The 15,082-nt window shown below is 51.0% G+C and overlaps 1 protein-coding gene across 1 annotated transcript; it reads left to right on the top strand.

Annotated features, from left to right (window-relative positions):
* Positions 1–11,952: 11,952 nt before the first annotated feature.
* On the top strand, positions 11,953–13,125 carry LOC112588728 (piggyBac transposable element-derived protein 4-like). Its single transcript, XM_025299446.1, has one exon. The coding sequence runs from the start codon at positions 11,953–11,955 to the stop codon at positions 13,123–13,125; it is 1,173 nt and encodes a 390-aa protein (XP_025155231.1).
* Positions 13,126–15,082: the final 1,957 nt, after the last annotated feature.

The following is a 15,082-nucleotide window of genomic DNA, read 5'->3' as shown; positions in this document are numbered from 1 at the left end:
CCACGCGGGAAGTGTTCTCACGGTGTCTTAAGGAGAGGGCATTCCCCCAGGCGTGGAGGAGAGCCAAGTTGGTCCTCCTCCCGAAGGAAGGCAAAGCGGCCGATAGTCCGTCGGCGTATAGGCCGATATGCCTGCTGGACGAGGCGGGCAAAATGCTGGAGCGCATCATTGCCGACCGCCTCGTCCAGCATCTGTCATCGGAGGGGCCGAACTTCCACGACAGACAGTACGGGTTCAGGCCCGGTCGATCAACGCTGGATGCGATTCAATGCGTCCGGGACCTGACCCGTGCTGTCGTTGAGGAGGGCGGGGTGTTGTTGGCGGTGTCTCTGGACATAACCAATCCCTTCAACACCCTGCCCTGGTCGGAGGTTGGACGGGCTCTCGAATATCACGAGGTGCTTGTCTACCTCCGGTGTATCCTGTCGGCCTACTTCGGTGGCAGGGACCTCGCCTACACGGAGAGAGGCGGAGTTCAAGGCCGGCGGACTATGGAGTGTGGTGTCCCGCAGGGGTCGGTACTCGGCCCCCTGCTATGGGACATCACCTTCGACCGGGTGCTTCGCTCGACCTTTCCCCCGACTGCCACGTCATCTGCTATGCAGATGACACCTTAGTGGAGGCTGGGCGAGAGGACTGGGGAGATGCCCGCTTCCGTGCGGAGGCTGCGCTGGCATCGGTGGTGGGCACAATCAGGGGCCTGGGGCTGAAGGTGGCGCCCCAAAAAACGGAGGCCGTTTACTCTCACGACGGCAACCGTGGGACGCCGCCGGAGTCCCAGGTCCTTGTGGACGGAGTCCGCGTTTGCATCGAGCCTCAGATAAAATTTCTGGGCCTGGTGTTGGACGGCCGGTGGGACTTCGGACCGCATTTCAGGTGGCTGGCCCCTCGGGTCTGCACTGCAAGCTTGGCTCTCGCCGGGCTGATGCGTAGCCAGGGGGGCCCTGGGTGGCACGCTCGCCGCCTGTACGTGGGTGTGGTGCTCTCGATCTATGGGGCGCCCATCTGGGCGCCCCAGCTGAAGGCTGCCGGCCGCGGCAAATGCTTGATGCGCCAGGCGCTGCGGTCGGTGGTTGTGAGGGTGATCAGAGGGTACCGCATCGTATCGTATATGGCGGCGATGACCCTGACCGGCTCCCCTCCCGTGGAGCTCCCTGCCAAGGAGCGCTGCACCCTCTATTGGAGGGTGCGGGAGCTCCGCGAGAGGGGGGAGGAGGTAACGGCCAGGGGCCTGGCGGCCCAGAGGTCTCAGGTCAGGCAGAGGAGGCAGAGGAGGCCCTCTCGCTCCTGCGCATGGTCCAGGCTATATGTGGGAGCGAGGAGGCATGGGAGACGGCAGCCTCCTCCAGGGACGTAATGACCCGGAAGGAGGCCGCCGAATGGGAGCGCTCGCAGGGCCCGGAGCCCGTCGCAGGGAGCGACGGGAGAAGAGGCGGCGCTCCTCGGGTATAGGGAGCGGGCCCGAGGTGGCGCCGGCCGAGGAGCCGCCGCCGATTCGTCGGGGGCCTCCTCGGCCGCCTCAGACCCGCCTCCGTCAGCGCGGGGGGAGACGGGGTTAACCCGACTCCTCCTGTGCCACGGACATGGTAGGAAAGGGGGGTGGTGGCCTGTTTGGGGACGGGCCCCACTCCTCCAGCCTACCTCAAGTAGTGAGGGAGGCTTAGCAGGAGAGGTGGATGGGTGTTCCCCCTCTTCTTAATTGAACCGGAAGGCCAACCCGGCTGGGGCACCGCGCCTCTCAACTCCCCTCGGGGAAGAGGCGCGGTACTTGGGCGTGGGGCTCCATTGGAGCCCCGGGGCCGGGTTTCGGGGAGGGAGTGCCGGCGCAGTTCTCACGACTCCCCACATTCCGGCCCGAATGGTAGACACCCCGGTGGGGTTTTAGCTGGTAAGAATCCGGCATAACTCCTGCCCCCCCAAGGGGCGAGGGTATCCATGAGGATTTCCCCACCGTGATAAAAAAAAGAAATCATCTATTCTAGATAACGGATATCAATCTTTCTTCGTAACAGAATACAACTTCCTAAAATCAACACAAAATCTAACTATCATCTTTTTTGGAACTATAACTACCGGCGAGGTCCATGGACTAGAAAATTTCTCGATTATCCCTTGCTTCTCCATTTCTCCCATAATTTTCTCTACATTTTCGTGCATTTTGAAAGGAATTCTTCTTGGAGCTTGTTTAATCGGAGTAGGATTTAACAATTGAATTTCATGTTGAACTTCAACACAATTTCCTGCTGCTACTTATCCATCGAAAATATCCCTGAATTCTTTCAAGAATTCCACAAAATCTTCTTTTTGTGAAGTTTCTAACTCCTTTGAGTTTCTCTCATAAAATTCTCCTAAGCCTTCTGAAACGTTCTCTTCTTTATTCAAAACTCGAGAACAAAAAGAATTTCCCTGTTTTGTCCTACAAGACGAATTTCCAAAGAGAGATTCAAAAATTCGTTCTGCTCTTATCGCTTCAAAGAAATTCGCTCCTAATAAACACTCATCTTCCATGTCGACCACCAACATCGACATTTTTACTTCGAAACTTCCTAATTAAATTTGACAATAAACTTTATTTCTAATAGGAACCTCCTCTCTTGTCGGATAAACTGACCTACACCTGTCAATTGACTCAGAGCGTTTTCTATTTCCTACTAATTCCCTATTCACTAAACAGACATCAGAACCCGTGTCTAACTTAAATAAACATGTTCTTCCGTCTAAAGTTCCATAATAAGTGAAAAGATTCTTAATTCTACTTATTCTACTTATTCTACTTATCCTACCACTCTTATTATTTATCCCCGTTTTTTCCTTATTCAATTCTTTAATTTTTTTCGGAGCATTCCTTTCGAAAGTCGAACTCGCCCCGATGAGCTCGACCAGTCCTAGTTTTCCCGTTGTATCGCGTTTTTCGGACATTCATACCTAAAATGTCCCTTTCCTCCACAGCTCCAACATTCTCCTTCTTGCTTTCTTTTGTCTACAAAATTCTGTTCCGCTGCTCCTCCTTCAAAATTTGGAAAAGGAAATCTTTTCTGACTTTTATTTCCAAAGTTTCTCCTCTTACTAAAATTTTTATTTTCCCGCGATTCCCTTTCCTCCCTATTAAATCCCTTCCTCTCGAAACTTCTTCTTTCAGAAAAACCATTTTCATAAATAGTCTATAGTTTTTGCCCTTTCTATCGCTGCCTCTAAAGACACTGTCCCCTCAAGCTGCAATAAACGCTTTGTATTTTCACTCACTAATCCCACAATAAATTGCGCTCAAGCTATCTTTGTTTTCATTTCTTTTCCACTTTCGGGATAAGCTAAACGCGCTAATCGCTCTATTTCCAACCCGTAAGACGTAATTTCTTCCCCAAATTTTTGTTTTCTATTAATAAACTGCGTATAAAAATTTTGAAAAAGCCCCTGCTGTCCAAAATGCAACTCTAACCTAGCGCATAATTGTGCATAATTAAAATTTTCCTCCATACTTTCTAAAACCGCCCTAGCCTTTCTCCGCAAATTTGCCGCGAGATTTATTGTTTTAAAATTCTCATCCCAATTATTCGCCTGTGCGATCAATTCATATTGACAAAGATGTTCGCGTAAAGATACGGTTCCGTAAAAAATATTGGCTTTAATTTGCCCGGTTATTAAAGAAGTTGGAAACGACTGGCCTGTAACATTCCGCCGTTACGCCTCCAGCTCCTTCAGCAAATGTAGCCGCTCCTCCCTCATCGTTCGGATCTCATGGAGCGCATCCTGCAACACCGACATCTTCGACGTTCCGGAGCTTGCCGCCTCCGTCCCCGTCGCTTCCGGCTCAATTGAGTGAATACGCTTCCGTCGGCTAGGAACCGCGTAACCTCTTGTTTCGGTTGTCATTTCGTATTTTCACTTTTCACTTTCTCTCACTATCACTCTCACTCGTGATGTGCGCCGCGATGTTTCGTGTTGTAATGCTGAATATTTCGCGTTTCTATCTCGGACGAACCCCCAAAATGTTGCGCGTGTCTGTCTCGCGCGTACCGGGTCCGCGAAATGAACCAACACAGGATTAGAGGAATAGAAGAACTCCGTTTTACTTCCAATATGTAGAGACTCACCAAAATCCTCTCGTCTTAACAATATTAAAAAGAAACATCTAAGTCACGTCTGCTCGCGGCGACGGCTCGTGACAGACTCTGCTGCTGTTGTTTTTCAACAAACTCCCGTCGTCCAGACAAACATCCTTCAACTATCAAAATCTATATGTCTAAGGTGCGCGGACACCGGATTCTTCCACGGACGCTTCCACACTTCTTGTGGCTCGTACACAACAAATATATACTAAGTGCGCAACTAAGTTTTCAGGTTTTTTTGATCAATGAAAAGTGGAAAATTTCAAGAGAAATACAAAAAATGATTTATTGAAAGTATCGCCCCTCGCTAGCTACACATATTTACCATCTCTCTGGCAATACATGAATACCGCGACGATAAAACGACGCGTCTTTGGACCGAAACCATTGATCCAACCAATTTTGCACTTCTTCGAAATTGGCCAAGTGTTACCCAGCCAAGCCATGCGCCATCGACCGGAACAAATGATAATCGGAAGGGGCCAGGTCTGGCGAATACGGCGAGTGCGGTAACAGTTTCTATTTCAACATTTTGATGGTGTCCTGGACGATGGCAGTGCGATGGCACGAAGCGTTGTCGTGCTGTAATATCACTCGTTCGTGTCTCGTGTTCCATTCTGGCCGTTTTTCGAGCAATGCATGGTTCAGATTGAGTTGTTGTCGGTAGCAATGCCCATTGACAGTTTCGCCCGCTTCCCCCCCGTGGGCGCCACCTTGACGTGGTGGGGGGGCTTGCGTGCCTTGATGAGGTACAGAGCTATGCCGGCGGGGTTTTCGACCCCTGGTAGGTTCTACCATGCCGGAGAGATCTGTACTGAGAGGCCGGACAAAGAGCGTCCTTATTCACTCTCGGAGGGGCAGCTGCCTCCGAGTTTCATATAGGGACCGGAGGACCGTACTTGTACGATCCAAAGGACCCTACAGCGCGGGCAGAACGGGCTCGTGAGCCGGGTGAAGGCAACCGTTCTAGGGGAAAGAAAATCCTGATTGCAAACCCGTACTTGTCAGGACGTATAACCTGACACGATTGCGAGGGGCCAGGATGCTTCGGCATTCTGGTACAAGGGGCTCAGGCATCCCCGGCAGACCCTAGCCTATCACACCGTAACCCTAAGTCACGTCTTTGGGGCCGGGGGTCTTGCTTTAATCAGCCGGACCGCGAGGCGGGTCCTCTATAAAACACCACGTAATCCTACGGTTGAGGCATGCCACGCTTATGGGATGAATGGCAGGTGCGTGACCTGTCGCTAGTGGTTCCTCACCCTGGGCACCTGGCGAACCCAGGGGACATGCTAGCCTTACCCCGGGTAATGCGGGGGCTCTACCCGGGGTCGACGCCCACTTCCCGCCGTTCTCGTGGGATCAAAAATGGACTCAATGATTAATAAAAACAAACTCCGAGCTCTCGGGCTCAGAGCCTTCAGGCTCAACGGTCCTAAAGGATGGGCCCGTCCATGGATCGACCACCCGTTTCGGGTGATTTTTTGACAGGGAAGGGGGTTGAAGAGGTGGCTCGAATCCAGCAGGCGGGTGCCTCCTTCCCTCCCCCCGGGGAGGTTGAGCATGCGGACTCCAGGGGGCTAGCCCCTGGAGGGTCGCCAAATCTTGAGGACTGACCACCGTCCTCCAATAAGTACCTCCCTGACCACGGGGATGGCACGGTGAGCCCGCCGGTTAGGCTAACGCGGGCGGCCACCCAACGAGGGAGGGGAATGTCCCAGGTGTCCAGGGTTAAAACCCCGTCACCTGGGACCAGTAAACCAGGTCCTCTCTGCTCCAAGCAGAGTCAGGGGACAAAAGAGGGGACCGCTGGGACAGCGGGGATATCGGGACGGATCGCTGGCCCGGTTGTCCGCTCGGATGTCCGGCTCTCACAGGGCGTTAGGGTACTGATCCGGGCTCAGGATCTCTGCATGCAGAGAATGGCTGAGCTGGGCGCCGGGCTGGGGGTGGTCGCCGAGCCGTACTGGGTGCCGGTACCAGGTCCGAACTGGTTCGGCAGCCCGGACGGCTCAGTGGCCATGGTGGCGAACCCTGCGGCGGGGACCCCTCCCTGTACTTTTAGGGAGAACGGGTCCTCGTACGTGGCGCTCGATTGGGGGCCCATCACTGTGGTGGGGGTGTATCTCCCCTACCGCAGGAATAAGGCCGGTCGCGGGGAGCTCGTCCCAGTGAAGAGGGTCCTCGACAGGATCGGGGAATTAGTACGTAGGTGCCATCCCCGACCTGTCGTGATTGCCGGGGACTTCAACGCCCACTCGGAAGGGTGGGGTTGCAGTCCTCGGCAAAGGGACCCTCGGGGCGAGTCCGTGATCGGCTGGGCAGCGGGGCTGGGCCTCCTGTTAATGAACAGGGGCTCAACCAGCACCTGTGTGCGGCCGAGGGGGAGTTCGGTCATAGATTTGACCTGGGCCATCCCCTCGGCCGCCGGGATGTTCCACGAAAGGAGGGTGGAGGCGGAGGGCGAATCGCTGTCTGATCATAGACATATAGCGTGGGCCCTGCGCCTCCCCAAACCCGCACAGGTGCTGGCCCGCTGCCCAGGGGAGGGGAACTTCCCTCTCCCCAAAAGATGGGCTCTTAATCGACTAGATTCGGATAGGTTTCGGGCGGCCGTCCTTGCGGCCACCTGGCACCTAGACGTGGGGCCAGGTGAGTGGGACCCCAGCCCCGCGGATGGGGCTGGGGAAATAGTGGGCATTGTGGCGTCGGCATGCGACGTCGCGATGCCCCAATCCCACCCCCGCCGGCGCCGGGCCATGTACTGGTGGACGGAGGAGCTGGAGGCCCTCCGAGACTCCTTCGTCCACGCCAGACGTATGTACTATCGAGCCCGGCGACGAGGCGGGGACGCCGCAAGGATAAAAGAGGGCTACCTGAGAGCCAGGAAAGCCCTCAAGGCCGCCATCGTCGAGGCCAAGCGAGCGGCCTGGGAGCAGATGGTGAGCTCCCTGGACGACGATCCGTGGGGGCGCCCATACAAAAGGGTCATGGGGAAGATCCGCCTATGGGTGCCCCCACCAACGGAGACGTTAGACCGCCAGGCCCTCGAGGGGTTCCTGGATGCCCTCTTTCCGAGGGCAGAAGGGGCCCCCCATGATGCCCCCGTTGGGGGAGGGTGATTGGGACGAGAATCTGGCGGTGAGTCCAGTGGAGCTCACTGCGGCCAGGAAAAGGCTCGGGGCCAAGGGGAACAGCCCCTGGCCCCGACGGCATTCCTGGCCAGACCTGGACCCTCGCCCTCGACGAGGGAAACCTGTTCGAAGGCACACGCAGGGTTTTCAGCGGGTGTCTGAAGGAGGAGGTATTCCCCCCAGAGTGGAGAAGGGCCAGACTGGTCCTCCTCCCCAAAGAAGGCAAAGCACCCGGGAGTGCGTCGGCCTACAGGCCGATATGCCTGCCGGACGAGGCGGGCAAGATGCTGGAGCGCATCGTTGCCGACCGCCTCGTCCAGCACCTGTCCTCGAAGGGGCCGGACCTCCACGACCGCCAGTACGGGTTCAGGCCCGGAAGGTCAACACTGGATGCTATCCAGTGCTTCTGGGAACTGGCCCGGGCGGTCGTGGAGGAGGAGGGTGGGGTGTTGTTGGCAGTGTCGTTAGATATAATGAACGCCTTCAACACCCTGCCCTGACCGGAGATTGGACGGGCCCTCGAACACCACGGGGTGCCCGTCTACCTCCGGCGAATCCTATCGGCCTACTTCGGGGGCAGGGACCTCGCCTTCCCGGTGGAGGGCGGGGTCCAAGGCCGGCGCGCTATGGAGCGCGGTGTTCCGCAGGGGTCGGTTCTCGGCCCCCTGCTATGGAACATCGCGTCCGACCGGGTGCTGCGCATTCCGCTTCCCCTCGGTTGCCACGTCGTCTGCTACGCAGACGACACGTTAGTGGTAGCCGGGGGGGGAGAGCTGGGGGGAAGCCCGCCTCCGAGTGGAGACGGCATTGGTGTCAGTGGTGAGTACCATCAGAGACCTGGGTCTCAAGGTGGCGCCCAATAAGACCCAGGCCGTGTATTTTCACGGCAGGGGTCGAAGGGCGCCGCTGGGGACCCAGGTGCTCGTAGATGGAGTTCACGTCCGCGTCGGGCCGACGATACGATATCTCGGCCTGACGCTGGACAGCTGGTGGAGCTTCGGACCCCACTTTGGGGAACTGGCCCCCAGGGTGCACAAGGCAGGACTGGCGGTGGCCAGCCTGACGCGCAACCAAAGGGGCCCGGGATGGAGAGCTCGCCGCCTATACGTCGCGGCGGTGCTCTCGATCGCCCTGTACGGGACGCCCATATGGGCGCCACAGCTAGGGGCCTGCCGCGGCGGCAAGCGCGCACTGCGACAGGCCCTGCGGCCCGTGCTAATCAGGACGATTCGGGGGACCGGACCGTGTTGTACATGGCGGCGACCACCCTGGCCGGCGTCCCCCCTGTGGAGCTCCTCGCAGAGGAGCGTCACCTCCTATATTGGAGAGTGAAAGAGCTCCGCAGGGAGGGAATAGTGTCGGTCAGGGCCCTGAGGGCTCCAGGCCGAGGCCCGGACCCGGGAGAGATGGGCGGACCTATTGTGCGACCCCCGGGGTCCCGGGCCAGCGACGACCGCGGCTGTCCGCTCCTGCCTGTCCGAGTTGACAGGCAGGAGGGGACGTGGATTATCCTTCCGTCTGACGCAGGTGCTGACCGGGCACGGGTGCTTCGGTCGGTACCTGCGCCGGATAAGGAGGGAGCTCACCACTCGATGCCACCACTGCCCCGCGGCGGAGGACACGGCGCACCACACCCTGGTCGCGTGCCCACATGGGCCGGGGAGCGCCGTGTCCTCTGCGGGGCGGTGGGATGCCGAGAGGGGGAGCTCTCGCTCCCGCACATGGCTTTGACCATGTGCGGGAGCGAGGAGGCGTGGACAGCGGCGGTCTCCTTCTGTGAGAAAGTAATGTCCCAGAAGGAGACCGCCGAGTGGGGGCGAAGACTGTACCGGGGCTGCGGGGAGCAGCTCCCGGGCGGACAACGCCCCCAGAGGGACGAGGGACGCGACAGCGGGCCCGGGGCAGCGCCGGCCGAGGGGGGCTCACAGACCCGCGAGGGTCGGGAGTCCCCTCGGCCGTCCCGGGCCCGCCACTGGTCGCAAGGGGGGAGTAGGGGGCGGCGAGACGCCTTCCCTACCTTCCCCCCGAGCGACCGGACAAGTAGGGACAGGGGGGAGCGGTGCCGCGGTTGGGGCCGGGCCCGCTCCCCTACAAATCCTCCCCTCCCAGACTAGCAGGGAGGGGGGTAAAGAGGGGGTGGATGTCCTCTCCCTCCTTGACAGGAGACACCAGAAGGCCAACCGGCGGGGGGTAACCCTCGTCGGGGACCGCGCCCTGAATTCCCTTCGTGGAACAGGGCGCGGTACACAGGTGGCGAAGGGCTCCCGGAAGGGAGCCCTAGGGCCGGGGGATTGGGGAGGGAATACGGGAGTAGTTCCCCCGACTCCCCTCCTCACGGTCCGACAGGTAGACATCCCGCAGGGGTTTTAGTCGGTAAGAGTTCGACATAACCCCCTCCCCCCCCAAGGGGAGGGGGTATCCATGATGGATTTCCCCTGCGTGACCAAAAAAAAAAAAGTTTCGCCCGCTTATTCAGTAGCTCATAGTACACGATTCCTTTCTTGTATCACCAAACGCAGAGTATTGTCTTCTTTCCGAAGCGATTTGGCCGTGCCGTCGATGTTGATGCTTCGTAAGGTGAAAGCCACGATTTTTTGCGTTTGGGATTCTCGAAATACATTCATTTTCCATCGCCGGTAACAATTCGATGAAGGAAACTCTTTCTGTCATGCCGCAAAAGCAAAATTTCGGAAGTGGCTCTTCGATTTTCCATCTGTCTCTGAGTCAACTCATGCGGCATCCATTTTCCTTCCTTTTGAATTTTTCCCATGGCATGTAAACGTTTGCAAATACCTTGGCGAGTCATGTTTAATGCCTCCGCAAGTTGACCTTGTGTTTGCGTATCATCTTCATCCAATAACGCTTGTAGATCGGCGTCCTCAATTGTTTTTGGTCTTCCGGAGCGCTCCTTGTCCTCAATGTCGAAATCGCAACTTCTGAAGCATTTAAACCAATCTTCACAGGTAGTTTTCGATGGTGCATGTTCGCCGTAGGTCTCCTCAAGCAAACGACGTGCTTCAGCTGCACTTTTTTCAAGTTAAAGCAGAAAAGCAAAGCTTCCCGCAAATGCTGTTTATTTGGCACAAAACTCGACATCTTCAATGTTAGAAAAAATATTTTTGCGTTGCGATATATGTTGATATTACGACTGGTTATTGTTAACAGATGTCCAAGCTATTAAAAAACACAACTTCAGATATGTATGTCGGCTACATGTGTCGTTAGCGCCATCCATGTGTGAAACCCGGAAACTTAGTTGCGCACCTAGTATATAAATAATAATATATAAAAATATCCTGAATTTATTCGGAATCACGAATGGTGATTACCTTTACTTGATTTATCTATATTTTAACTTTATATTAGTAATTTATCTTTACCTCAGTGCATAAATAATCTGCCCCCCGGGTCCGCAAAACAAGTTTGGCACTTGCCAACCTGATGAGGACCCAGGGGGCCCAGGATGGAGGGCTCGCCGCCTGTTGGTGTCGTGCTCTCGATCGCCCTCTATGGAGCGCCCATTTGGGCGCCCCAGCTTCTTGCTAGTCGTAGCAGCAAATGTCTGCTGCGGCAGTCCATGCGAGCCGTGGTAGTGAGGGCGATTCGGGGATACGGCACCGTGTCGTACATGGCGGCCATAGTTGCTAGATACAATATATTGCGACGCTACAGCACATGCGTGAGATGACGTAGGAGCTCTACGAAAGCATATGTTAATGACGGCAATAAAGCGCATCGCAGGGTCCATGGAGGGGCTCGTGCTAACCGATCAGCTGTCTTCCCCCATAGTTTTCCCGCATTTCTTGCGCGAGTGCCTTATCCCAGGTTATGTTGTCCAGTGGATACTAAGTACAGTTACATTAACATTATAATTTCTCACTCGACTATGTAACTGTTATATAATACTTGTATTATGTAACAATGACATTGTTAAGTGAAAAATTGTAATGTAGATTGAGAATTACTATCGGACCAATTAACACATTGAGCGCCGGCCCCGCGAAAATGCAGGATTCCGAGTCTATCGCTTGAGCGCCGGCCCCGCGATAATGCAGGTTTCTGGGTCTATCGCTTGAGCGCCGGCCCCACGATAATGTGGAATTTTTTTTGCTGGTATTGGTGGCTTACACATCGATCTGCATTCACTTGTCATGGTTACGTCGATCTTCATTTGTTATACTCTAAAAATAAAACATATATGATGGTTCAGAAACAATCCAAGCAAGAATCACTCTCGAGCAGTGTATTCCGCAGACAGTATATCTTTCGTACGCTTACGCTTTTGGTTGAACAGTATAACAAATCTTATTATTCTGTACCTTTTTACCTATATAATATGAGTGAAATTATTAATGAGTATATTGTTGACCCTCTATCGGATAATTCGATACATTCAGAAGATTCTGATATAGAAATCGAGGACAGTGATAGTGATATGGGTCCAAGGAGAAGATCAAGAGCTGTTCCATTACAGTATTCAAGTGATTCCGATGATTCCAGTGATTGTGAAATGTCCACAGAATCGCATAGTTACAGTGAATTATGGTCAGATGTCGATAAAATTCCTAACATACCAGATTTTACTGCTGAACCCGGTCCAAAGATTTTTCCTACTGATAGGAAAAGAAGTCGTCGAATTGTTTATTGGCAATGATGTGTTTCAATTAATGGTAAATGAATCCAACATCTATTACCAATAAAATAAGGACAAGATGAGTGAGGGGAAGAAAATGTCAAAGTGGAATGATATTACTCTAGCCGAGATGAAAAAATTTCTTGGCATGATTATAATGATGGGCCAGATAAAGAAAGATGTAAAAGATGATTACTGGTCCTCAGAGTTTTATACGAAAACACCATCGTTCTCCACTATAATGCCACATAATAGATTTCGTCAGATTTGGAACACGTGGCATTTTTCGAACAATCAAACAATAACCGGTTCTAATAAGCTCGAGAAAATTCAGCCCATATTCAGCTATTTATTAGATAAATTTAAATCGGTATACACGCCTAGGAAAGAACTTTCGCTTGATGAATCCATTATTCCATGGCGTGGAAAATTATCTATAAAAACATACAATCCGGCAAAAATAATAAAATACGGCCTACTTTGCCGTATGCTATACGAAGCTAGAAGTGGATATATTTCCAATATGGAAATATACTGTACGGAAGGCAAAAAATTGGACCAGACAATAATGTCATTACTTGATAAAAATATATGTTTGGGATATCACTTATACATGGACAACTATTATAATAGCATTAATACCGCAGAATTGCTTATGAAAAATGATACACGAGTTTGCGGTACAATTAGAGCAAATAGAGGTGTTCCCGAGTTTTTACAGCATTTCAGATTGAAAACTGGAGAATATGCATTTAAAAGAAAGGGTGAAATTTTAGTACAGGTGTGGAAGCCAAAACAGAAAATTGTATACATGGTTTCAACGATACATTCGGCAGAATTAACAAAAACGAATAAAATATACTGGAAAACGAAACAAGAAATTATAAAACCGCATTCCGTCATAGACTATAACAAATATATGATGGGTGTAGATTTGGCAAATCAGTATTTATCATATTATTCCATCATGAGAAAAACGGTTAAGTGGACAAAGAAGACAGTATTGCTTCTTTTAAATTGCGCAAAGTTTAATGCATTTAAATTATATATTGAGTTGAATGGCAACATTCTAAAATATAAAAATTTTTACACGTTGTTGGACGTTCTTGGATCGAGGAATTCGCAAATACTCAAGATGTATCAAATGATACTTCTAGTACTTCTGATTCTAATATTTCAAGTACTTCCGTACTTGTTCCTACACCTCGCGCACCAAAATTTGATCACCCCCAGAGACTTTCGGGTAATATGAAAAAACATAGTTACCAGAATTGTTGGATCAGGGAAAACAAACCGATATGTACGACGTCCGTGTAAAGTTTGCTCTGCTAGTAAAAAAGAAGCGAGAGTAGCTTTATGTGTGCTGAATGCTTAGTACCCTTACATCTTGGACAATGTTTCGAGAAATACCATACTTGCCTTAAATATTAATATTTTTGTTTTCAGTTTAAGTTATATATATGTAATAATTCACCATGAAGTAAAAAACTGTATTTTTTCTATAATTATAAATTAAAAATTTCGATTTTATTTCTATTTTTCATTTCTGTTAAATTATGACGTAAAAATATGACGAATATGCAATTAAAATATACTATTTTACGAAAATATATAATGTTCTAAATATTTCTTTTTGTCTACTCATTGATCAGAAACAGCGAATGAGGCCGGCGTTTGGGTTTTAAGTGGCCGATACGTTGCCGGCGCTCAGGCTTTAAATGTCTCTTAGGTCGCCGGCGCTCAATGTGTTAAAATAACCACCATTTAGATTATTTATTAGGAGTAAAAATAAGTTTCCGCCGTTTAACAAAAGATGGCCCCATCAGAAGGTTATATTGAAATTGTCAGATGTAAAACGTAATATCGTAAGTTTGGACATCTGGTAACAACATAACCTTGAAGTATTAGTGATTCCGTATCAGTATCACATAATTTTTTCGTGCGAAAATGTCAAGTTTTGTGCCGAATAAGCGTCATTTGCGGGAACTTTTGATTTATTTCTTTAATTTGAAGAAATCTGCAGTTGAGGCGCATCGATTGCTTGTAGAAGCATATGGTGAGACTGCTTTAAGTGAGAGAAGTTGTCGTGAGTGGTTTCAAAAGTTTAAAAACGATGAGTTTGACGTGGAAGACAAAGAACGTAGTGGAAGGCCGAAAGTGTACGAAGACACGGAATTGGAAGCATTATTGGAGGAAGATTCCAAACGCAAGAAGAACTTGCACTTATATTAGAAGTGACTCAACAAGCAATTTCACATCGTTTAAAATCGTTGGGAATGATTCAAAAACAAGGAAATTGGGTTCCATATGAACTGAAGCCGAGAAACGTTGAACACCGATTTTGCACGTGTGAAATGCTGCTTGCCAGGCATAAAAGAAAAGGTTTTTTGCATCATATAGTCACTGGTGATGAAAAATGGATCTTCTACGATAACCCAAAGAAGAGAAAATCATGAGGACCACATGGCCATGCTTCAACCTCGACAGCCAAACCGAATATTCATGGAAAAAACTCATGCTGTGTATTTGGTGGGATCAGTTTGGTGTCGTGTATTATGAGTTGCTCAAACCGAGCGAAACCATTATTGGAGCTCTCTACCGAACACAGTTAATGAGATTGAGCTGAACACTCAAGGAAAAACGCGCCTAGTACTACTCCAGACACGATGAAAATTATTCTCCTACATGACAACGCTCGGTCACATGTTGCAAAACCGGTCAGAACCTATTTGGAAACACTTAATTGGGAAGTCCTACCCCACCCGCCGTATTCACCAGACATTGCCCCTTCCGATTATCACTTGTTCCGGTCGATGGCACATGGCCTATCTAAGCAGCGCTTTACATCATATGAAGATACTAAAAATTGGGTCGATTCGTGGATAGCCTCAAAAGATAAAGAGTTCTTTCGACGTGGTATCCGAATGCTGCCAGAAAGATGGGAAAAAGTAGTGGCTAGTGATTGACAATACTTTGAATAAAACGTAATGTACCGTTCTTTCACAATAAATTCCTAATTTTTGATAGAAAACGGCGGAAACTTATTTGTACTCCTAGTAATTTACTCGATTGCAATTCTCAATGCATAGTATAATACAGGCGCTGTAATACCTTAAAAGAGATACGATACTGAGACTTTTACTCAAGCAGCGTGCTCCTACGTCATCTCACGCATACACTGTAGCGTCGCAATATATTGCATCTAGCAA

This window comes from Harpegnathos saltator, unplaced genomic scaffold (assembly GCF_003227715.2).
Source record: "Harpegnathos saltator strain DR-91 unplaced genomic scaffold, Hsal_v8.6 scaffold278, whole genome shotgun sequence".
Classification (NCBI taxonomy): Eukaryota; Metazoa; Arthropoda; class Insecta; order Hymenoptera; family Formicidae; genus Harpegnathos; species Harpegnathos saltator.
This window is presented reverse-complemented; position numbering and strand designations above follow the sequence as displayed.